Below are 23,614 nucleotides of genomic sequence, written 5' to 3' on the forward strand. Positions count from 1 at the left end.
AGCAAAGGCCTCAACAAGACACACAAGAGTAAAAACCTGATGCTTGTCAGGGGCCTCCTGCCTGCCCTCAGTACTGTGCCAACAGGCTTCTTTAAGGAAGGCAGGTCTGGTCTCCTGGCCAAAGGCCCAAACCTGCTCCCTAAGTGCCAGCAGAGCCCCCGGGCAGACTGAAACCTTGACCACCCTAGAGCATGTCAGGGTACCTGTAACAACGGAATTGACACACAGTCAGACATGCATGCTCACAGACACATACAGGCCTTGTAATTGGTCCCCGTGAGCACCCCCAGCCCCTCCTCTTGCTCATGCTGCTCCGTTTGCAAGATCTCCCTCTCTCTTCATCTGTGTTATCTTGTTTTTTTCCTCTTTTCTGTTTCATGAATTCGCCCTCATGCTCAGGAAATGAGTCTAGATACCAGCTCCCCCCACCCCTCACTATTCCCACAACATCTTATGTCACACTATTTCCATGAAAGGTCATGTGAGGGGGTTATACAGTATGCTAATACCCTGTGATGACTTATGAAAGCTGGTGTCCCATGCCAGGCCAGTAGCAAAGAGGTCAAAGGGAAATTCAGGTGATTTGTTCTACACTTCATTGCTTTTTCCTCTCTCCTTGTCTTCGTTAAATTTGATCTTTTCATCTGTCTTGCATATAAATGCTACATGGGAATACTAAGTTGATTTGGCTCCATGTAAATGCTGACAACAATGCTATGTACAGTATTGTATGTGTTATGATGACCATATTCTCTGGACAAATTACAAGCAGTATAAATTTACAGAAATGTAAGTGTTCTGTTTGAAATGGCTCACAAAAAAGTATTAGGAATATTGGTTTAAAAAATGCAAAGGTTCCTGACCTGTAACTTGCACAGTCTTTCCTTTTTGATTTTCTAGAGCTTTGGTCATCTCATAGAAAGCTCCATAAAGTTCTGACCTAAAAAACAAAACACACAAACAAACAGACAGATACTTTTTACTTGACCTGTAAACAGTATGCACTGATGCACAAGTTAAAATACATTTGAACTAACACAGATGCACTCCTTCTCTTAAGTACAGATATAGCAGTTTCAAACCATCAGCCCTCTAGTGGCAGATCTACAACATAGCAAGTCCTTGTGCACCAGACATGACTGTAGCCTAAACTTAATGTGACTTGTGTGATCTGCAGTCATTTACTCATTTATCATGATTCTGTCAGAGGCAGACAGGGCCAAAATTTACATAAGGCAAAGAAAGGAACACAGTTAGAGAAAACAGAGACAAAGATAGAATTTACCCATCTTCAGAGTGCTGAAGCAACAGGATTTTCAGGTTGGGTGGAAGCTCTGGAAGGATGTTTAGGTGGTTGGGATTGATGGTCAGTTGGCTGAAGGCCTGCAGAAATTTGACAGTATGATATACAATCTCAAAGTGTCTTTAAAATATTTCTTTTAAAAAACTGAATAAAAGAATTTTAGAAAGCAAATAAGGAAATCTTAAAGATTTGATTTCAGAACATGAAAAATCCTGTAGCACAGACCAACAACTGTGATGCATGACAATCATTTACTATTCATTACTTTATTTAAAAACTATTAGAAGGCTTCATTTCACATTTTCAAATCTACATTTAATAATTTTTCAGACAATCTCATTGATATAGTTATGACATGTTAGTCATGTTAATGTTATTACATAAAATGTTTATCATGTATACTATGTATATAATATATATATGGTATATTTATAATAAAAAAGTATTGATCAAAGTCACACGACCTACTGTGTCTATGTAATAACACATTTAAACAAGACACTTGAGGTAAGTTGAAGACTATAATCTCCACTATATAATATTATGCAAGTCTTCATATTGACATCAGCAGAATCAACACATTAACTTGCACAAGTTCTTACTGACTTGTATTATTTTCACAGGAAAGCGCAATGACCCACATACCAGCTACCGTACATTGTTGTGTGACATTGAAACATCTAAGCAGAAGTGTGTTTGCTGCTCCACCACTCTGTGTGATTTTGGAATTCTACAGTACATTCAGAGCAAAGGCTATAACAACACCAATGCTGTGTCCCCTGTCAAGGGAATTTACCGAGCTGGCTATGACAGCTTTCATAAATCATCAGTGGGGGGGTGGGTGGGTGTTTGGTGACCCAGTACCTTGGAGAAGCTGTTGAGGGAGTCCTCTACTCCCTTCAGCATGCTGCTGGGCCTCTCCTCCTCAGAGAGGAGCAGTTTCCTGTGGAGGCTGAAAAGAGCCGAGAGCTGGGACGCACTGGTGTCAGCACAGGCGGAACTTAGGACCTCAGCCATTACAGCAACAGTGCAGCAGCTCTAGGGATAAAACAGAAGATGGATGAAGGGGCTTTTGGTAATAGTAGGAATTATAGTAGGTTATGATATCCTGAAGGACACCGTTAAGAAAGAGAGGATGATGTATGGATCCAGATGCAAGAGACTGTGTTGTAATAGAAACATACTGTATTAGTGATTTAGTATTTAAATGTGAAACTTTCTACTGTATACATAGCCAGATAATAATGATGAGACAGAGTGAAAGTGAAACCTATGATTAGTATGTATCTTTTGTAGATTATACATACACTGCACTCTCAATACAGGTGCTGCTGGCAGGCACTGTGTTAAAAAAACGCTCATATGATCCGATGCATAGCACTGTACCTGAAACAGGGCGAGATATTGACCTGCCACTCCAGGATCCGACTGGCCATGACACTCCAACATGTTGAGAGAGGCATCAGCCAGGATGGGGGCAGGAAGCTTGTGTTGGAGACACAGGCTGACAGCTTCAGCCAGTGCCTTCCTGGCCTGGGCCAACAACTGCTGAGCTTTACACCTCCTTCTCTGCACAGCAGAGAGACATCACAGCTCTCAAACATGCAGGCACATAAACATTACTATAACACTATAAAAGTGAATGCAGGTAAGTCCACATAATCAGTCAATCAATCACAAACATACATGCACATACAACATGAGAATTAAAACATTCACCATTCATAAAATATGGAGTCTCTTAAGGCAGAGTTGCCACAGGTATAGTGTGTAGGAAGGGGAATACGGTTAGACCTTAACATCAATAGGGCACGTTACATTTATATACAAGTGTACATGTGATGTCAGTTACAAAACTATCAATGTACTTTATATCTTTCTAAGTTATCATCATGAGTCACCTGTAAAATGGTCGCAAATTTATCTGACCTTACTCCTTGCTACTTGTGTAACTGCTGAAAAAACGGCTTCAAATCTCAGGAGTATCGAATCTAACAGAACAATCGAAGTACAAAAACAAGGTCTTTAGGTATTATCTATTAAGAGTATAACACTCAAACACTCAGTTAATCTAATTCATCAGGACTTTGTAGGTATAGTTTGATCTGATTTGACTGACAGCGGCCAAATAGCCCATCAACTGTCATCAAATTCTGATTCAAATGTTGTGAATTCCTGATTTGGAAGAACGAGACATCACCTTTTTCTACCTGAGCCCTGCCCACTTTAAACCAATGAGAAGAGCGCAGGAAAAAAAAAGAAAAACAGACATCTAGCATGTGAAATATGCAAAACTGTTCCAACTTTGTCAGAAAATTGCACGTTCAAGTAGAACCACATCACTCACACTAAGAAGCTGATTGAGAAAATAAGTTTTTAAGGCCTCTTACACCAAAATTTTCTATAATCTTTACATGTCAAAGTCAGCACCATATTGGGCTTATACACAACATTTATAGCTCTGTTATACCTTCAGACATTTCATCAGACCTCACTACACATCACTTTACATCAAGACTCAACTTTGTTCTACGCATATACTGAATGTCAAAGTCACAGTCATGTTTCTACCATAGCTTAAAACACTTTTAAAAATTAGGTGTTACTATTAGTCATAGTTATAAGTTCTATATTTATTTTAATGAAACTAAAAGAACATTTAATTCTATTATTGGCATGTTTTTAACCCCAAACATGGGCCCATGTGTAATTTTTGGAGCCTCTGCCCGAGGCATAAAGACCTCTCTTGCATCAGTGTGCAGCTCAGCAGGTGTTCATTCCAACCATGTCATATCATAGGATTTGTTTTTACATTTGCACAGGGGCTCACTAGCCACAGTAAAACATTTCACAATAGTATCAAAGGCAAAGCATAGTTTACATTTTACAGTTCATGTTGCTACATAAGGCTAGGAGGTTCTCTGCATTTTGCCTGGCAACAATGTTTATCAGTCTGCCAATGACAAAAGCAAAATAAATGAACTGATTAAAGCTGTCTGTGAAGGCATTTCTCTCATTTTGAACATCCCAAGATTCACCTTCAGGGGATTTGAGATGAGAGGTGAACCTCAGTATAAAGATCTTAGATTAGAGATGAGTCAGGAGTGATGGGGTCACTTGTCAGGAGGTCGGTACCTGCAGCTCAGCACTTTTGGCAGAGGTCATCTTTGGTTCTTTTCTGCTTGATTCTTTCTCTTTCTTTGAATCCTCCTCCACACCGGAGGCGACTTTGGGGTCAGACCAGGCTTCTTTCTGAACAAAGTTATTTGAAGATCACAGAACAATGATCATGATTAGTATAAAATCCTCTTATGATCACAAACTATGAAGACCAAAGCTTTTCTGTCTTAAATTATGTAAGCAGACATCTATCTCTCTGATCACTATAAGCTTCTCACCACGTGGACCAACTTTTTGTGTGTTCATGTGTGTGTCTCTGTCAGGATTAAGTGGAAGTACTTCCACAACTTACGTGATCTCTTTCTTTTAAACGGGGTGATTTCTAGCTGATTAATTGATTAAGTGCCCTAATATTCCCCCTTTCATTCTCTAGATAATGTATCAAATTCAATGGTTTCCTATCTGGAATACACCTCTAAAGATTCCTGCATTCATATTTCATAGCCAGTGAGAACTCATCATGTACACATGATAAATATATATATATATATGTTTATGTACCATAAACTTATATATGAACATTTGTGTTGGCTACCTGTTTGTCTGTGTCCCAGAGAGCAGCCAGATAAATGGGGTCTTCCTGCGCAGCCAGCAGTCTCAGGTTCTTCCCTATCAAACCCAGGCAGCGAGCTCTGGTCTCCATGTTGTCCAGGGAGTGAGCGCTGACTGCAGCCAGCTGGCCCAGAGTCAACTGCCCCAAAGTACTACCCACGCTCAACCAATCCTGCAAAGGACACACACAAGAAAGGAAGGTCAAATGAGGACATGGATCTCAAGCAGTGTATTTACTTGAACCATCATCTAGCAAACAGAGATTTGGACACACAAAAAATTCGACTGGAAGCATTAATTGATGTTTAGGACTTGACTTAACAGTAACTCATTTTGGATGGTAAAACTGCTATAACGGATCAGAAGCAGTGGTACTATAGGAGGGTAAGGCGGAAAAACTTGAAGCAAGTACTCTACCATACCACACTATACCATTTATAAAGACTAATAGAAGGAGGACTACACTTTGTGTGCTTACGGCCTTACAAGCCCTTCTCAGCAGCCTAATTTGAACTATTAATATTAAATGAGTGGTTTCCTATTCAGAGTGCTCAGTGATGCAATCACTAACATCCTATTTGGTTTTCCAAACATGTGTTGACTGTCAATATGCCCATTCAGAGTGGAGGAGATTTTTAAACAGTGTACTATAACTGTGTTTTTGGTAAGAGATTACCCCCAACATTGGTCACAGGGCTATGAAGTGTGGAGCTCCTTATGTTACTTTGCACAATAGCATCCTCTGGTGGCAGCAATACACAACTAAATAATCTGTACACTCTAAATTTATAGTAAAACAAAATTTATCAACATGACACTTGTTGATGTTTAAAAGCATATTTTGAATTTTGTTATTTTGTCACTTCCTGTGTCCTAAGGAGGTTTTTTTCAAGGTGACTCTCACTCCAACCAGAAATTAATTTTGGCAAACAGGGAGTTAGACAGAAGGGAAACTGCTGCAGCCCTGCCCTGTCAGTCAGACTGATATGGCTGTTTATGTTTAATAAATATATCAATAAATGCAGGATTTCACATACGGCCCAGGTTTTAAGTTCTTGTGCACTTTCTAACCTGTTCTACAGAGTTAGGCTCAGGTGTGCAGTGCGTAAACTCCTCTAGTGCTATCTGAGCAGAGGTCTTCCTCTCACGGGCCAGAGCTTGGCGTTTCTCCTCTTCACAGTGCTCCTCCAGCATCGCCAGGCAAAAATCTGCCAGGGCCAGTCGTAGGCGTAGCCGCCTCCGCATGGCCAACAGTGAGAGTCCATGACTCTGGCAAGTGGGAGAAATCAAAAGCAGAAAAATATAAATAGGAGAATACACACAAAATAATAAGCACACATGCAGCAGATTATAAAGGTAACTGTAACACACACCTAAAATAGACACATCAGGACATATGTCACATGGGAAAAACTAAAGGAACTCAGTTTTAAATGATAAAGAAAAGTCCACAAGAGTGGGCTGAGATGATGAGTTCACAGATCAAGAGCGACTTAGACAAACCAACTTGAACAATGGTCTAAATGAGACTGAAAAGTCCAACTAAAAGAAAAATGGGCAATTCAACATTTGGCTTCATTACAGACGTTGTCTCCTGTTTCCAATGAGGGATAGATGTTTAAACTTACTAGGGCAGCAGCACCATCTGCTGAAAGCACACTGCTACAATCGAGTAAAAACATTCACACAATATTCCATCGAAAACTCAATTCTACATGGATTTGCAACAGGTGTGAAAGTCATGATTCTTTCATAATTCCATCATCATGCAAATCAAGGTTGCAGCCAGTCTATCTCTGGCACTGACGCCCTCAGATAACCTCATTTGTATAAGAGCTTGTAGTGTTTGGATCAAATATGATTCTAACACCCATCTGTGGTTGACAAGTTAAAGTAATCAAGGCTTTATCTGTTTTTGTCAGAACATTGTTTGCCTGTGGTCTGATATAAACAGCAACACACAAATAACACACAAATAATCAGCTGAGATATCACACAGCCAGGAACCCCAGATTATGATAGTGGCACAACAGGGACCTAATAACTTCACGCAGCCACTAAATTTCATAAATTACATTCTTTAGGAAATAAATGTGTGGATAGCACAACCAAAATCTGTCTCTGTCATTTAGCCATAAACAGGGCTTTTCACAAGAAAATCCTTTCTTCTCTAAACACTGGAAGACATGCTCAGATACTTCTCTAAATAGGATCACAAATTTTGCCATCTGGCCATGATCTTAATGTGCCAACGATTTCAGACAGCTTTAGTCAAGCAAATGTAATTTCCACAGTTGTGAACAGTTTTTTTTTTGTTTTTATTTTATTTTAACCAGCTGTTTCTGCTGATCAGTATGCTTAAAAGAAAGTTATGTAGACTGGCTGTGATTAGTTAAAAGTGTATATAACAGAAAACACAAAAAAGATAAAATGCCTCCCAAGGTTTTCAAGAAGGCATCCTCACAAAGAAAGATGGATTTATGTGTGTGTTTCATTTACCTCCTCCTGAGCGGGGAGCAGGCTCTGAGCATTCAGCACTACGTGTTCCTGCTCCGTGATCGCAAACTGAATGTGGGAGAGGCCATTGAGCAGGAAGCGCCATTTCTCCTGTGTATCAGTAGTACAGTTGGCTAGGACTCTTCAGAGGAGTAGTGTAGGATAAAGATTGACCAAGGCAGAGGACACAAAGAATGGTTTTGTCAGTGAGACAGCAACAGAGTAAAACAGTATAGTATATGAGCCTATATTGTGAGTGAGACAGTTGTAGGTGAAAAAGTAGAGCGAAATCACATTTTAGTCTGGCTTTCATGTGCTTATGACTTTCAAGATTTACCTGCAAAAAACCATTAACATGAACTCAGGTAGAGTAAAACATATAAATGTCAGACGGTATGGTTTACAGAATATTCAATTTGCAATTACAGTAACACTTGACAAATATTCAATAAATGGTTTATAACACACTATAATGTACTTATAATCAGATAGATTTTTATTGCACATTTTAAATGTTAATTAATGTACAGTATTTGTCAGAAATTAATTACTTCTCCTATGATGGAACATATAGGGGAAGCATATTTTATTTTATAACAGATTGTGAAAGTGTCATTCATTATCATATTAACATCCTCCACTTATGGGTGCCCACAGGAGAGGTTATAGTTGCTGGCAAATACATTAATAAACATTTATATCTGCTGATAATACATTATAGTGTGTTATAACAAATGCATTAAATGCTTGTATGCTGTTTATAAATGTCAACTAGAGGGATTTAAGTGAAGTGTTGCCGCAATAACAATTAAATCCAGGTTTGGAGTCACTCCAGACTGACTAACCTCAGACCACGTGCACACTCTGCATTACTCTTTGCAGCCTGTTCTCTGTAGTTGAGTTTAGTGAAACCACTGGCACACTGTTTGAGTTTATCACAGGCAGCTATTAGCCTCTGGACAGCCTCTGTGCAGTGCGTCTCTCCAGGTTCAGTATCACCAGTGGCACATATACATTCAATGGCACCCCTGGAACAAAGCACAAATTTCATTAAAAGAATCATCTCCTAGGGCTCACTTTTCAAATAGTTGTTATGTGATGAGATCTCAAATAAGTGTCAAATACTGTATTGCCAATGATTAATGTCTAGGTTCCTTTAGCAAAGTAAAAGACATTTTTAACACGACACAGTTCAGCACTTAAGGTCAGCTACACCTTTAAAATGTGACACAAGATTTAGCAGGTTTAAACACAGAAGGGTGACATTACCTCATTTCTAATGATGTGATCAAGAATGTGAGTTCTGGGAGTCTGTTTACACGCTGCTCCAGAACCAATTTTAAAGCCCCACAGCCTTGTTTTATAATCTGATCAGTCTGTAAAAGAAAATAATGATGATAGAAATTGTGTTTTTAAAACAACATCAGGGACAGTTCAATGAAGAAGGTTGGTAGTTATTCTATACCTTGGTTTGTGCATCCTGGTCTCTCTGGCCTACTACAGCTCTGACCTTAGTGAGGGTGAGCTGGTACCAGAACTCTTCATCCCCTCCCAGGGCTTGGGCCTTATCCAGCAAGATCAGAGCTTGGGCATAGTTCTGCTCTTCACAAGCCAAAGTGGCCAGACTGAGCAAACTTCTTGCCATGGCAATCTGGTCTCCAAGCTCCTGAACAGAGGGAATTTGAAATAGAGAGTCATAATTGAGTAATATTAGCAGAACCAATGTTTAAATAGTTCTAATCTTTTAATGGCCATATATTATTGACCAGCACAGTAAGTATCAACAGTAAATTTTAAGTTGACATTTTCTTTCATACAACTAGAAAAAACATTTGTCAGCAGATGCATAAAATTGTTCAGTCTGGTATGCCAAGTTAGTAAAACAATATATGTTGTTTAAATACAATGTTAGCAAGATTGATCACTCAAATTCTACTTTACTATCAGATTCTGACATTATAGTCTTGTTCTCCTTCAACTCACCACAGCCACCAAGTGGGACTCTGCCAGGAGCTTTCTGGCTGGTTGATAGAGCCCCATGCTGAGGCAAACCTCAGCTTTGTCTAGCCAAATGTCCTGAGCACACACATCCATACTCTGTCTCCAAGACCCAGCCTTTTCATCCATCTCAGCTTTCTGGAAAATCACCAACGTTATGAACAACTCATTGTTTTCTGAGATTATTCAAAATACAAACAGAAAATTATTTTTGAATCCTTTCAATTGTTAACAGCCTTTTACTATTTATAATCAACTACCAAGAAACAGAGTCCAAATCTGTGCAGCCAAGGCATCCTGTACTGTATGTTCCCTGTTAGGATCTAAACTGTGTTCACGTAGACCAATTGTCGGTCTGTATGATGCGAGATGAGTCTTGTAGATTTTAATATAGAATTCACAAATTTACACACGTTTATAGGATAATTTATATGCTGAAGGACAAGAAAATGTACAACTATAATTACCATTAAAAACATGATCATCAAGTCAAGTCAACTTTATTTACACAGCACCAAATCACAACAGAAGTTATCTCAGTTATCTCACTTTTCACATAGAGCAGGTCTAGACTGTACTCTTTATTTAATTTACAGAGAGCCGACATTCCTCCATGAGCAAGCACTTGGCCACAGCAACAAAGAAAAACTCCCCTTTAACGGGAAGAAAAGCCTCAACAGCCAAAATAATTATGTATGTGTACTTACTCTCTAACACTCTTCTCTTTAATAGGCACATGAACACACACACACACACACACACACACACACACATAAAGAGCCTGACTCTGCAAAATGTTTACTTTACTGAAAATGCATTTGCTGACTTGCCTCAAACTGGACTTATATCATTACATTTTATTTTATTGATAAACAACTTAACTATAAATCTGAGACCAAAATTAATATTTAAAAATAACATATCATAGACTGTCACAATAAACATTACAATAAAATAAATGTTTAGAAGCTTGTAGGTAATGTGCAAACCTCACCTGAGATTCTGTCTGTGTTTCAGTTTGTGGATTTGGGTGACACAGCTCAAGAGTTTCATGACATCATCTCAAAAACTTCTATTTTTCTTATTTTTCATTCAACTCCTGAACTTATGGCCAGATCTTTAACATGACATCAGAGCTCACCTGAGAGGCTGCAGATCACCTGTCTGTGTCTCTGTGCTGCTGTGTGTCTCTTTTCATGATAAAATGGTAGCTGACAGTCACAAACCGATCAGATTCAGCTTATAAATAATGTTCATGTCTTAATGACACATATGCAGTAATAACTCTGCTCCTGATCCACTCATGGAAAAGGGGAGAGATGGCATTAAATAGTAATAATAGTAGTATTTCTCCCACTGATGTCAAAGATGAATGTTTGGACTGATCACAGAACACTCTTATTTACTAAGCTCAGCTGTTACTGAAACTTTGGTTTTTCTTTAAAAAGGATCAGATGTCTTAGTTTGCTTTTTGGAGGAATTTTCACCAACAGTAATAAAGTTATTTAATTTAACAGCATCTCTGAGCAGCGATCACAAATTAGCTAACAACACCTAACGCCTGAAATTAAATATAATAGCAAATGATGTAAGTTTTGTCCTGTGAAGTTGTTTTCAATTCTGTGACGTTAAGAACATTTAAACTATAAATACTAATCGCTTCAGATTCTCCACCTCACTGAATCCACTACTGCTACTGCTGCTGCCAGTAATATAAAGTGAATACTGCATAGATCTAAGTGTGCAGAAATCTATCTCATCAAGTTTGGGTTCATTGATTTTTCCAGCACCTTACAAGGACTTAGCCGGGTGGAGTGGTGGAATGGTACAACAACTCTTTTTGGAGAAAAACAGGCAAATAACAAATTTTAGGCTTATAACAATATAACTTTTGCTATTTTGTTTAGCCAAATGAAAGTAGTTTATTCTCTTATATCAATTGCAAGGTTATTAAATGGATGGCACTCACTCTAACTGACATAGATGGCAATCTGATAATACTAGCTCATTGAAAGCAAAAGTCATCAAAACCCTGTTTCACTGATCATCATCGTCATCCATCTCATCATCAATCTCCACCTCATCCTCTTCCCCCTCATCATCATCACTGACGACACGAGCAGTCAACATGTAATAAGAGATGGGGGCAGAATTGGTCCACATTGATGACTTTTGCCTTCAATTAGCTAGTATTATCAGATTGCCATCTATATCAGTTAGAGTGATTGCCATCCATTTTATAACCTTGTAATTAATATAAGAGAATATAAAGAGTGGTTGTACCATGTCACCATGTTGTGACCTTTCCATTTGATTCCTGGTCAAAATTATGTGAAAAAACGGGTTCATTTGTCTGGTTCAGGAGTTATGAAAATCTACGTTTTTCGTCATTTGCGTGGACGGCAATTCAAGACGGCTGCCAAACAAATCCCATGGGCCATTAGTTGACCTTGGCAACATGAAAAATTCTTAAGTAGACACCATTAGGGTCCTAAAATAATAGGTTACAACAAAATGTCATGCAGGTACGTGGGAACCTATTTCCCCTGATGGACTATAGGGACATGTCCCTACCGTCCATACCCAAATCTACAACCACGCCGCCTGTCATTCTCTAAACTGTAATAAAACTAGAGTGAACAAGTTTTTAATTTTATTTCTTCCTCTTCAATTATTCTCTTCATAAAAAATAAAAGCGTAGATTTATTTTGTAAGAAGCAGTCTAACCTGATTGTGAAGTTTTCTCCTCTCCTGTGAAAGAGCCATGGCTTTGTAGGACCTGCAGTCATAATATGTCATATCATAAGCCATTAAAGTACAAACATTAAATCTTCATATCTGAGCTTACGTACCCCATTTGTTCTTGTTCTTGGATTCTACTTAGATTCAGGAGCTTCTCATGATATGGTGAATGAGTCTCCATGCCCAGCAGATAGCAGGTCCTCACAATTCTAATTGGGAGAAGAGAAGAGCAGCAGAGACAAAGAGAGTCACCATTGAGTAGTAAACAGATTTTTTAAACATCTAGCCAGGGGTCAAAACAATTAGCTTTAATTAATCTGATCCCATCTATCCTTCCACTCATTCTTTGTCAAACTAATGGTAAATAATGGCCACACAGGATGATGCTCATCAGTCTCCCAGTTGCCTGTGTAGGGCTCCAGAACTAACAGCGTAGAAAATGTGTTTGGGACAAACTCAGATCTTCCCCAGGACGCCTCTGGAACGAAAGGGATTTTATATTTATTTATTTATTTTAAACTATTGCTTAGCAAATGAGAAACTGAACCGAGCATTGACTACAACAGAGCACATCTTCTCATGCTGTTACTATAGTTACTACTGATGCATGGATTGCGGATCAGGCAGGTCAGGTGTCATAAAAATTAACATTCTGATTAATAGAAGATGGGTCATGGGTGGAGAAATAATACATGATTAATGAGAAAAATATTAATTACATACTCTAAAATGTGAGCACAGCAGCGAGCAGAGCAGAGCTACAGAGCCGCAGAGCTGTGGTCTGCTGCTGCTCTGCAGTAGACAGCTTCATTTTTCATCAGGCACCAATTACAGACTCACAACTAAGCAAATTAAACTAACTATGGGGAATACTAAGAAATATACAGACACTGATAATGATTATACAAGAGAGATTGCTGCAACAGGCAGTATACATAGTAGGCTGAATAAATATGAAACTGTGCTGCAAAGGCATAGTTCACCATGGAAACGTTAACAATTACTGAAAGCAGCATCTCTAATATTTGAATATTTATAATTTTATCGTCAAAGAAAACACTCATACATCAACAGGGGCAGATCTAGTGATTTGAGGGCTCCAAGCAAACTCTGCCTTACTTTCACCCTTTCTCTAACTGGGAATGTTTCAAATCTGTTTTCTTTAGTAAAGCTATTAATATCGCACAGTAAAAAGTACTGTTAAAGTAAAAGGCCTGCATTCAAAATTTTACTTAAAAGTGAAGAGTGAAATGTGGTGTTTTCAGCACAATGTACTTAAAATTACTTAACCAGTGATCAAGGTGGAGCTTTTGATTCTAACCATTTCATATAGGATAGTTTAATGAACAATAGTGCATCATATTTTATTTGTTAAATTTTGTGAGTAAAATCTGAATCTGTAACGTAACCTGTAACATTTATTTGTCAGGTAAATGTAGTGATATAATGTTTTCCTCTGAAGTAGAAGTATACAGGTGCATATTTTTAAGTTCTTCGGGGGCTTTTATTTTTATGTAAGTTATTTTGGTGTATAATGAGTTAGAATAGTAACATAATTAAATATTTTTCATATCTAAACATCATAACAAATCTATAGCAGTTTGGGGCCCTATTAGTTGGGGCCCCAGGCAGACACAGAATTTGTCCAAATTCTGTGTTCTCCTATTTACTTTTTCTTAATTCTGTTTTTTATAGTTTATAGATAACTTTTCAGTTTTGTTTTAAACCCATTTCTTTGAATGGAGCACAATCAAATAATTATTTATTTCCTCAACATTTTTAATTTAACAACTAACAACTATAGACGATAATAACAAAGTAAAGAAACAATGTTTGATTTTGGGACAGTTTACATTCACTTCAGGACGGTTAAAATTGTTTTTCGGGACGGCTCCAGGACGGTGCTGAAAAAGTTAGTCTGGAGACCTGTGCCTGTGCTAACCTTGTTTTTGACAAGTTAAAAAAATCTGCCTTTTCATATGTGACTTTAGCCAGACCTATCTCCCAGACCTATGAGTCTCAGTGTAAGAAATACACAAAGTACCTGAGTCGGTAGAGGTCAGAGAGGCTCCTCCTGTCCAAGAGGTCATGAGCAAAGGCCTCAGCTAGGTGCAGTATGGGCAGTGTCAGGTGGCTGAGTGAGAGCGAGTGGAGTTCCTTTTCCAGCAGGTTCAGATAAAACAGGCTCTGAGTCTATAGCCAAGCATATGAGAAAAAAAAGAAATAAAAATCTGATATTTACAGGAAAGATAAGATACCCAAATAAATGTACATATTAATACTATCCACTGTCCAAAATGAGAGACTGTCAGTGTAATAGTTGATACGTTTAGCAGCTGAGCCTTTGATCCTATATAGCCAATAGAAACAATCCCACCTATGTTGAAAACAAATCAGAGACCACTTCATATAAATGTGAAAGAGACACGTGTAGCCTTGCCTGCTTTGTAATGCTGTGTATGTTGATACACTGGGGGTTGCTGTTGGTTCGGAATATCTCCCTGGCCTGATCAGGACAGATGTAGCGAGCCCAGTCCCCCGGGGTGGAAGGAAGTGCCTGATCCAAGACAACAGGTTTAGGTTTCTCATCAGCAGGTGGAGGCTAGTCAAACAGATGAGAAAGGGAATTGATATTTTCTATTGTGCTGTTATTACAAATGTGCAGTCACTTAAAACGAAGAAAAATTAATTAAAGTAAATACGAATACTGTATATCAAGGATATTTTTATTGCCCCAAATAGTTAATATAAATAATATGCAAATTTTCCGTGTTGTGTCATGTATTATCAGGTGCTATGTGTTAATTTGAAACTTGCTTACCCTGAAACTGCATGATTCATGGGTAACTGCATGATTCTTTAAAAGTATAGAACTCCTACTATACTGATTGTTATACACTTGCAGTAAAACCTACATCTTTCACTTTTTTGCCTTTGCCCTTGTCTTTGCCTTTTTTGGATCCAGCAGAGGGAGGAGGTTGGGATGGCTGACTCTTTGCCAACTCACTGGAAATCTCACAAACCACTGCCATGGACACCTGCAGAGTGACACACAGAGCACACAGACGCATGTTCCACATTCAACTCAAGCATGGTTTGCATTTGAAGAACAGAAGACTCTTCTGTATTAATTGGGCAATGTAGAAGCAAAGATGCCATACCTGCCATATTAGGAGTACAAAGGTGTATGCTCTGAGTAGGTTAAGCTGGTGCTCAGGTGAAGTTCTGTCTGCCATGACAGCCAGCAGAGTGTGTGCTCGTACCAAGCTGTCAAGGCGCTGCACCTCCCTCAGATTAGACAAGCTTTGTGTGAATGACAATCCCTGGACTCCTACCAGGGACTCGCATTTCACTGAGCTTGTATTCCTGTTTTCTGACTTGTCCTCTAGAGGGAAAATATACATTATGTAATTTACTGTGACAAAAAGGAAAGAGGACAGATATAAATAATAACCTGAAAGTATAATTGGCCATATACTGTAGAAAAACATAGAGAAAAAAATATTTATACTATATTGACCTGTTTATATCACATATTTGCTAGCAGAATTGATATTTTAATCTGTACACATCAAGCTTTCAGCCTTTGTAGAGAGAACACCTTTCCTACATTATCTCGGTGAGATAATTTAGACCCTCCACTAAAACAAAATTGCACTTCTTTCTCTTTTTGACTGATCTCTGTAATAAGCTTCCACTTCTTTTATTTGGATGTTCAGTTTGTCTCTCAGGGAATATCTAATGGGCTCATAGCAGGAAATTAAAGAGACCGCTCACAGTAATCTTTTAGAAAGTGTTATGCTATTCTTAGTGGGTATCAACATGGGACCTTGAGGAGTCTGTCTCTTTGTCTGGTCAGATCTTTGTCCTCTGAACAATATGTGCTTGGTTTAATGTTTACACGTAGTAATAATTGAAGCAAACGTAGATACACTAAATCTCATTGCTGCTATCAAAAAGCTGTGGCACAACTCTTTTTCCTAATCAGATGTTATTTCCCTTTGACTAACACAATGAAAACACAGTGCTTTGCTGTGAAACATCAGGCATTATCTAAAATAAAAGTATAAAGGCACATTCACACCCGTGCAACCACACACACAAACCGAACCCATATGGCAGAGGGCCCCTGAGAAATCTGCATTCCACGCTTAGTCACCTCACGGGGAATTCTAACAATCTGTTCATTCTCTCAGTTTCAGAGTTTAGGGTGCACAGAGGCATAATTAACAGAACTATCTGGTCATTCACACAGTTGTGCCATGATACAATGAACAAGATGAGCCAATAAGTTCTACCTGGACCTTCTGCCTGTTTTGTTTCCATGTGCAGAAGGATGTCTATGGCCCACTGAACCTGGTGTTGAGCATTTGCTTTGGGGAAGTTGTGACAGTACAGCCACTCTCCGAACTCCAGCAGGAGGCTGACCTTCTGACACTGAGTCTCTGCACTCTGTTCACAGATGTCATCAAAACAAAAAAGTAAAGAAAAAAAAATTAGTTGCCTTTTTATTACATTTTTCTTTTGCTTTATACAGCAGTTTACAATTTTAAGGAGGGGTGATACGGGTTAATACAGGCATTCTATCCTTTTCAAGGCTGCAGCAACAGAGGTTGTTGGAAAGTAGCTGTAATGATATTACTACTCCACAAGATGGTGCTAGAGCCTCATTCCTGCTTTTGGATACAGCCATAATACAACACAGGAAAAAAATTATATGTTTAAGGATTAGAATTCCCCAAATGACAAATTATAACGTGATTTGGCTGTTTTAATTTTGTAGAAGCATCTGCTTTTGGTAATAATGTGAAAATGGTGCAAGAACAGAGGTATTACCAAGAGAGAGGTGATAGATTTCTGGTAGTAGGTCAGCTGTTGGGTTATATTGCTGGCACACAGTGCCGCCCGGTGCCACATAAATGAACAGCACTGCTCTCCCTCATGTTGTAACTTCTGCATGTCCATCAGTACGCTTTCCCCCAGTCGCGCCTTCACCTGTATACGATGTTTCAGCAGAGGTCTGATAAAACAAAGAAAACAATAAGATGTTTTTTGTTTTTCTTCTGTATGTATCTACCTTGTCTGATACCTCTCATATCCTTCACCCAGTCCTCATTGTGTTATCTGCTTTTACTCACAGCCGGTGTCTGGTGTGAGGCAGGTCTCCAATAGCTTTATCCAGCAGCTGCAGGGCACCCTTCCAGTCTGCTCTATCAATGTGGATGTGGAGCAACAAACTGTAAATTTCTACTTTCAGGATCAGGTCGCCTTCTTCTACTCACAGAGGCACACACACAGAAACACATAATTAGACCATTGATCTGTAATTCAATGTAAGCAAGTATGTTGATAATGTAGTTATAAATGTAGATCTAAGAAATTAAACTGTCAAAATAGACCATCCATATGCAAATAAGACATGCCCCAAAGTGTAATTGTTTATCCGTGAATAAATACAATTTTCAATGCCATGCACTATTTACAGTATAGAGGTACAGAGGAAAATGCAAAATGGTGTGTAAATTGCCTCAGACATGGAAAGTAACCACTTTACAATTGAACCCTTTCAGGGTCCTTTTAGCACTCACTTGATGCTTCAGGTTTTGAACTCCCAAGACGAAGTGCTGTCAAGGTCAGCAAGCCTTTCACTTTGCCATGTTTCTGGAATAGAAGGGGAAAAAGATTAATATTTAAGTCGCTACGAGAGTGATAGGAGAATGTTGCGGTCGTTGTGGATGGTTGATCATAGTGAAAGCTCACTGATGTACAAGATACATTACCATCTGACTTTGCCCTGTATGTGACCTTGCCCCCTTATCTTTAAAGCCCCTTTTACACTCAGTGGCTGAACATTACTGGGTTTAGTTTTCCAGGTGAGGTACTGTCACTGCTGAAGAACGGTGTCAAGTTGGAAAAAAACATCACAGATGAAAATCATTCTGAATTCTCACATACGCTGTCTTTAATTATGGATTTTAAGTTATTTTGCAGTTGAACTACTGTTTAGCCCCCTGGCTGGATTGCTGTCCACAAGGCAGCACTGGGGAGATGTGTTCTCACTCTGGAGCACACCAACAAGTTCTCCCCTGTAGCACCCTCACAACATTTTTTCCATCAATTTCATCATTAATTAAATACAACAAAGTAGTGTTTGAGAACTCTGCTGCCTATTTTACTCAGTTTTATAGCAACCAAACTAATGTAGCTCAAAAAATAAAATAAAATAAAATAAAATAAAATATAGGACAAAATAGAAAATAAAAAAGGACAGGAAAGGTAGGTTCTGGCTGTCCTTTGATTTTGTTACTAATACCCTTTTTGGCTGACATTTTGTCCTGTCAGCAGTTGGCATGACTAAACGTCGAACGTTTCAGGCAAGACTTGTCTGATGCTGTGATAAGAGTTAATGTTGATGCTGTGATAAGAGTTAATGTTGTCCTTACAGTGTATAATTGCATGGGGCTGGACCATTACCCATTGCAGAGGGGGGGACTGTGTGTTTGGAGGAAGAGTTATGGAAATCTTACCAGGCCTTGAGTAACTATCATAAAAAAATCATCTCAGGCCCCTGCTCACACATGATGCCAAGATGAAAAATTGCTAGAACATACAGTCAAATATGGATTAAACATGTAATTAAATGTGGCTAAAGAATGGTTCATACATTTTTATGTTTAGTGTTGGTATGGACCAGTGCATTCAGAATCTTCTCCAGGGGCTCTTTGAGCTGGCATCTTTCCTCAGGAGTGTGTGTCAGAGGTAGACAAGTGTTCCAGTAATGCCTGGCAGCTGCTACACATAATGCTGGATTCTCAGCCTTCTCTGCATAGCTATGGATAAGAGAAGATAGCAAGCAGACATAAGATTGCTACATGTCAGAGAAAGCAGGTTAAGAATGTTTTTCGAAAACTGAAAAACTGTGGACAGCACCTGACACTGAACAGAAGCATGTTCATAGCCTCTCTGTAACTTTGCAGATCTCCACTGGACTCATGGATTAAGCTCAAACCGCTCATACAGGCTGCACTGCTCAGCATCTCATTCACTGCAGGCAAGCCATACCTAGGGATACGAAGAAATGCTTTAGTTATCAGTCAATCAATCAGTCCATCAAACCAAATGTAATACTGATACCCTAGGAAAACCTGAAACTTTACAACTCAATTTAAACTTTGCAACTTCAAGCAAAACCAAGAAAAGCAATGCTTGTTCATTGATATGAACTGCAATACTCTGGAATGTGCACAAGATGTCACCTGGCCCTCAGAGGGCTTTGCATGCAAATATCTCACCCACCCCTACCTGAGTGTTTTCCATAACAAAGCACACACATTCATATCAAATGCTCTTGCGTATTTTAAAGAATCAGACTAAAACAGACCGACTTTACAATATGGCAAATCCACCCAGCATTTCACAAATTCCATTAGTGTTCAAATACACTGTACTCATCCAGTTACACTCACAAAACACAAGGCATGGTGTTAAGGCACTTTGCTGCTGCTTCTTCCAGCTGCAGAGCGTTCTTGGTGCAGAGCAACACCAAGCTGTGGTCCTTGGCATAGTGACAGAAGGCAGCCAGCTGGCACCACACCTGCAACTCCACCACGGCATCATTCCAGCTGCATTCAGACGCCATGCTCACCAGCTATAGGTGAGGAGAGAAGAGAGGGAAGGAAAGGGAAGGAAAATGGAGGTGATGAGGGAAAAGGAAGGAGGGGAGAAGGGAGTGAGGGAAAAGACGTGAAAAAAAAGGGAGTGCGGGAAAGGAGGTGCGGCAAGAAGGGAGGGAATGTGAGAAAACCCGGAGGAGTGAGTGACAAGGGGATAGGCAAAGAAAATGATGGAGCAGAGAAGATAAGAAGGAAGAAGAAGAAGAGAGGATTGGTAAGGGAAAAGAGAGGAGGAGGGAGTAGAGGAAGATTTTAAAAAGTGAAGGAAAGCAAGAGAAGAGAGAGCCACAGGCAGGGAGTAGGAGTGTAAAGGAAAAGTAGGAGCGAATCAGGGATGGAGAAGGAATGAGGATAATGAATGGGGCCATGCATGGGAAGAGTGGATGGAAAAGAAGAGAAGAATGAGGAGAGAAGCAAGGAGTAAATGAAAATTAGGAGAAAGGAAGGGGGTAAGAAAAGAGAACCAAGGTGAGAAGTATGGATGAATGACAGAATGAAAGGAGATGTCGGTGAAGAAAAGGGACAAAGGGTCTTGTGTGTCAGAGAGAGCAGTTTTTAAAAAAAAAAAAAAAAAAAAAAAAAAAGTACTACACAGGACAAACACAACTGATAATTGGCCTAAGCATGATAATCAAGGCAGCTACAGTAATTTGAAGATATTGACACATGATGTGATGCGTAGGGCACATGGGTCATCTTGGCATCTGTTGTTGCCATCTGGGGCAGAGCGACAGTAGGAAAACATGAACATAGAAGTACATACTGTGGAGAAGCTGGGAACAGAGAACTCCATATGCCTCGGGTTCCTATTGCACTGAAGCATCTCCACTCCAACCAGCACACGTGTCATCGCCAACACTTCCTCATTCTTACACTGCAAGAGGGGAAAAAGAACAATACTTAGTGAACATTTCAATGTAGTCCTCTGCTGAATATGCAGCAACCCCTTGTTTAATTATAGAAAAGACACATACACGTATTACTATTTGCTTATAAATTAAACATGAACCTGCAGTATGATTATCATATTGTATGTGGCCCAAATACTGGGGGAGATGGCCTCGTTGATAATGTATGACTTGCCATTGTGTGGAAAATGAGTTGATGAATGATTTATTGATTGCAATTAGAGATAAACCCCATTTATATTAACGTTGCATTTCTTCATTTGCATGGCAAGAAACAAACATCATTTAGCTGTGACTCAAAGCCTATCAGACTGAAGGGACTTAATGAAGGGCGGAAAATTCTTGGCTGACAAATGGTCATGGGATTATGGTGACTAATCAAACAGTCCATTTAACTGACAAATTGTGTGAGTGCTCTCCCTACATTTTTGTCCCACTGTAAACGAGTACAATCAGGAAATGTGACATCCGGACCTGATCACATACCAGTGGATACAATGCTGTTATGTGGATATGGCGGAAATAACACCTACAACATCAGAGAGATTATTAAAAATGTCAAGCATCATAAGCCTACAATATTATAAGCACATTATGGAGGAGCTGTGGATAGACCTTAATACAGGATATATTATGAATGTGACATGATGATGTTATGAAAGTTTCCATTGGTTTCTCAGGTATAGTATACATAGAGTGAAAAAGAATATAACTGCATTAAAAAATATGGAAATAATTTGACTGTACTTCTTAATCCTCCTTTTTATATCCCATAATTTGCAATACATGAGGGTTTCTGTTGTTTGTTGTTATTTTGAGCCAATTTTGTTTTCTCCATTGTTTTGATGCACTTCTGCTGTGCTCTAAAAATGCAAATGCAGTGATCAGCTAAGTTTTGATTGTCTCTGCTTCTTTTCAGACAATTATCTTTACTTTTGACACAAATGAGTAGAGGTATGTGATTGGAAGAAGGTAAATATCTGTGGAGGACCAACAGTTGTTTGTTACAATGTAAGCCTGTGAAACAAAATCAAAGGTCTCCTATTTCTCAGTGAAAGTGACAATTTTTTTCAGTGTGGTCATGGAAAGATTCCAGTCACAAATCTCCAGTCCTGGAGACAATCACTGAGGTCATGCCATAGTCGGATTTGTCACACAAACTATTATACCTATGAAATCTGGTCAGGGAGAATATCACAGTAGGGTTATTGTGGCCAGATGTGGAACAGTAAACAGATGGCCTAAAATGTTTTGTTACTCTTATTTACAGTTTTTCACCATAAAGTGACAGCAGGTATAAAGTTTTGTTTTGACGACGGTTGTTTTTCTTTTTGCTATCTTGACTGAGGAGTTTTTTTTATTTTATTTTATTTTTATTTATCTTACAGTATTGTCCTTTCAGACACCAGTCTGTGATTTTGTTGACTGTGTGAAGAGTTTTAACAACACAATAACTTTTGGAGCATGTATTTGCTCTTTTGGAAATTGAAACAGAGTTCTGGTGTTTGTATCATTATCTCTCAAAGCCAGGCTTTTGTTTCCAATATTGCATCAAGATACATGGAGAAAAACTCAAAGTAAAAGGTGCTGCAGAGACTACAAGTCAGTGTCTGTAATTCACTGATAATACACTGCATCCAAACAATTCTACCAAAAAACACTACCTTATTATGCCAGGTCTAGGTACAAAGCCACTGAGAACAACTATATATAGCTTGCTTATTTTGCATCATTTTCCGTTATGATTCTAACTGTAACCCTATGCAAAATATGCCTGTATACTGACTACAGTGTTAATTCATATGAACAGTGCTTTGAAATGTTGATAAGAACCCAAAACACTGATTAATAACCACTGATTGTTTTTGGGCTGATAGAGAGAATAGTACCTCATCATCTGTGTCCATCTTTGATCCAATCTGTTGTTGCAAGAGCCTTTTAAGCTGCACCCATGTGGCCACCACCTGTTTCCTCGCTGCGATGGGAACAGTCTCCCCTGAGATGTTGCAGTTGGACATGCGAAGGGCGTAATCACACAGCTTGGAGGAAGTGTGAAAACAAAACTGAGCATGAATTTCTTCAGCTGAAAGCGTATGGTGCAGTATTAGCAGTCTGAAAAGCTTGATGAGTAGAACTTGACACACAACATATTTCTGTCAGGATTTTGGATAATCCTAAATGATATTAAATATGTTTATGTGGATCAAAGGGTCTATTTAATACTGTAAAACGTGCTATGTATCTGTAAGATTCTGTAAGACTCTGCACACCTGAACTTTCTTTAGCCCAAGGCCTACTGCCAGCCTGTCAGCTGCAAGCATGACAGACATACACAGTAGACTTTCAGACAGTTCAGTATGGCTTTGTTCAAGTCAGACACTGTATCTGGCCTTACTTTACTGTAGACTATTAATAAAAAATTTATTGTACAGGGCGACTTTTAAGAAAGTCTTTCCTTCAGAAAGGAAAGATAGATAGATATGATGAAATTTAGTTAATAATTCACTGATTAAGAGACTTTCATCTGGACTTAAAGCTGATATTCATGGTAGCGCCTTTGAATAGAAAAAGAGAAAGGAAAAAGGATTTAATTGGCAACTGCAGCAGACAGAACAGAGAAATAAGACTTCAGCAGCACAAAGGCGTTATGTCATGAAAGCTACATGTAGATTAGTAATGTGTGTCAAAAGGGCAAAGAAAAGAACAAAATGTATCCTGAGAGCTCTTCAAGTTTTGTCTGTGATATCTGTCATGATATCATA

The 23,614-nt window shown here is 38.9% G+C and overlaps 1 protein-coding gene across 4 annotated transcripts in view; it reads right to left on the minus strand.

Annotated features, from left to right (window-relative positions):
• The window catches only part of LOC122996977 (cilia- and flagella-associated protein 46), a 57,641-nt gene that overhangs the window by 14,684 nt on the left and 19,343 nt on the right, over window positions 1-23,614 (minus strand). For 3 of the 4 annotated variants that reach the window (XM_044372827.1, XM_044372829.1, XM_044372826.1), the window contains exons 20-47: window positions 22,742-22,891; window positions 20,708-20,818; window positions 19,738-19,919; window positions 19,202-19,333; window positions 18,936-19,101; window positions 17,860-17,932; window positions 17,410-17,545; window positions 17,108-17,291; window positions 16,570-16,723; window positions 15,433-15,656; window positions 15,187-15,309; window positions 14,712-14,873; window positions 14,316-14,464; window positions 12,382-12,480; window positions 12,257-12,308; window positions 9,515-9,667; window positions 8,997-9,197; window positions 8,801-8,907; window positions 8,377-8,559; window positions 7,535-7,673; window positions 6,107-6,304; window positions 5,019-5,207; window positions 4,439-4,555; window positions 2,690-2,872; window positions 2,168-2,341; window positions 1,286-1,383; window positions 864-940; window positions 37-203 (exon numbers count right to left, since the gene is read on the minus strand). In XM_044372827.1, coding sequence (XP_044228762.1) covers window positions 37-203; window positions 864-940; window positions 1,286-1,383; window positions 2,168-2,341; window positions 2,690-2,872; window positions 4,439-4,555; window positions 5,019-5,207; window positions 6,107-6,304; window positions 7,535-7,673; window positions 8,377-8,559; window positions 8,801-8,907; window positions 8,997-9,197; window positions 9,515-9,667; window positions 12,257-12,308; window positions 12,382-12,480; window positions 14,316-14,464; window positions 14,712-14,873; window positions 15,187-15,309; window positions 15,433-15,656; window positions 16,570-16,723; window positions 17,108-17,291; window positions 17,410-17,545; window positions 17,860-17,932; window positions 18,936-19,101; window positions 19,202-19,333; window positions 19,738-19,919; window positions 20,708-20,818; window positions 22,742-22,891 — 4,083 coding nt within the window. The remainder of the gene's footprint in view (window positions 1-36; window positions 204-863; window positions 941-1,285; window positions 1,384-2,167; window positions 2,342-2,689; window positions 2,873-4,438; window positions 4,556-5,018; window positions 5,208-6,106; window positions 6,305-7,534; window positions 7,674-8,376; window positions 8,560-8,800; window positions 8,908-8,996; window positions 9,198-9,514; window positions 9,668-12,256; window positions 12,309-12,381; window positions 12,481-14,315; window positions 14,465-14,711; window positions 14,874-15,186; window positions 15,310-15,432; window positions 15,657-16,569; window positions 16,724-17,107; window positions 17,292-17,409; window positions 17,546-17,859; window positions 17,933-18,935; window positions 19,102-19,201; window positions 19,334-19,737; window positions 19,920-20,707; window positions 20,819-22,741; window positions 22,892-23,614) is intronic. The other variant, XM_044372830.1, reaches the window with a different exon arrangement.

Source organism: Thunnus albacares, chromosome 14 (assembly GCF_914725855.1).
Source record: "Thunnus albacares chromosome 14, fThuAlb1.1, whole genome shotgun sequence".
In the NCBI taxonomy this organism is placed as follows: domain Eukaryota; kingdom Metazoa; phylum Chordata; class Actinopteri; order Scombriformes; family Scombridae; genus Thunnus; species Thunnus albacares.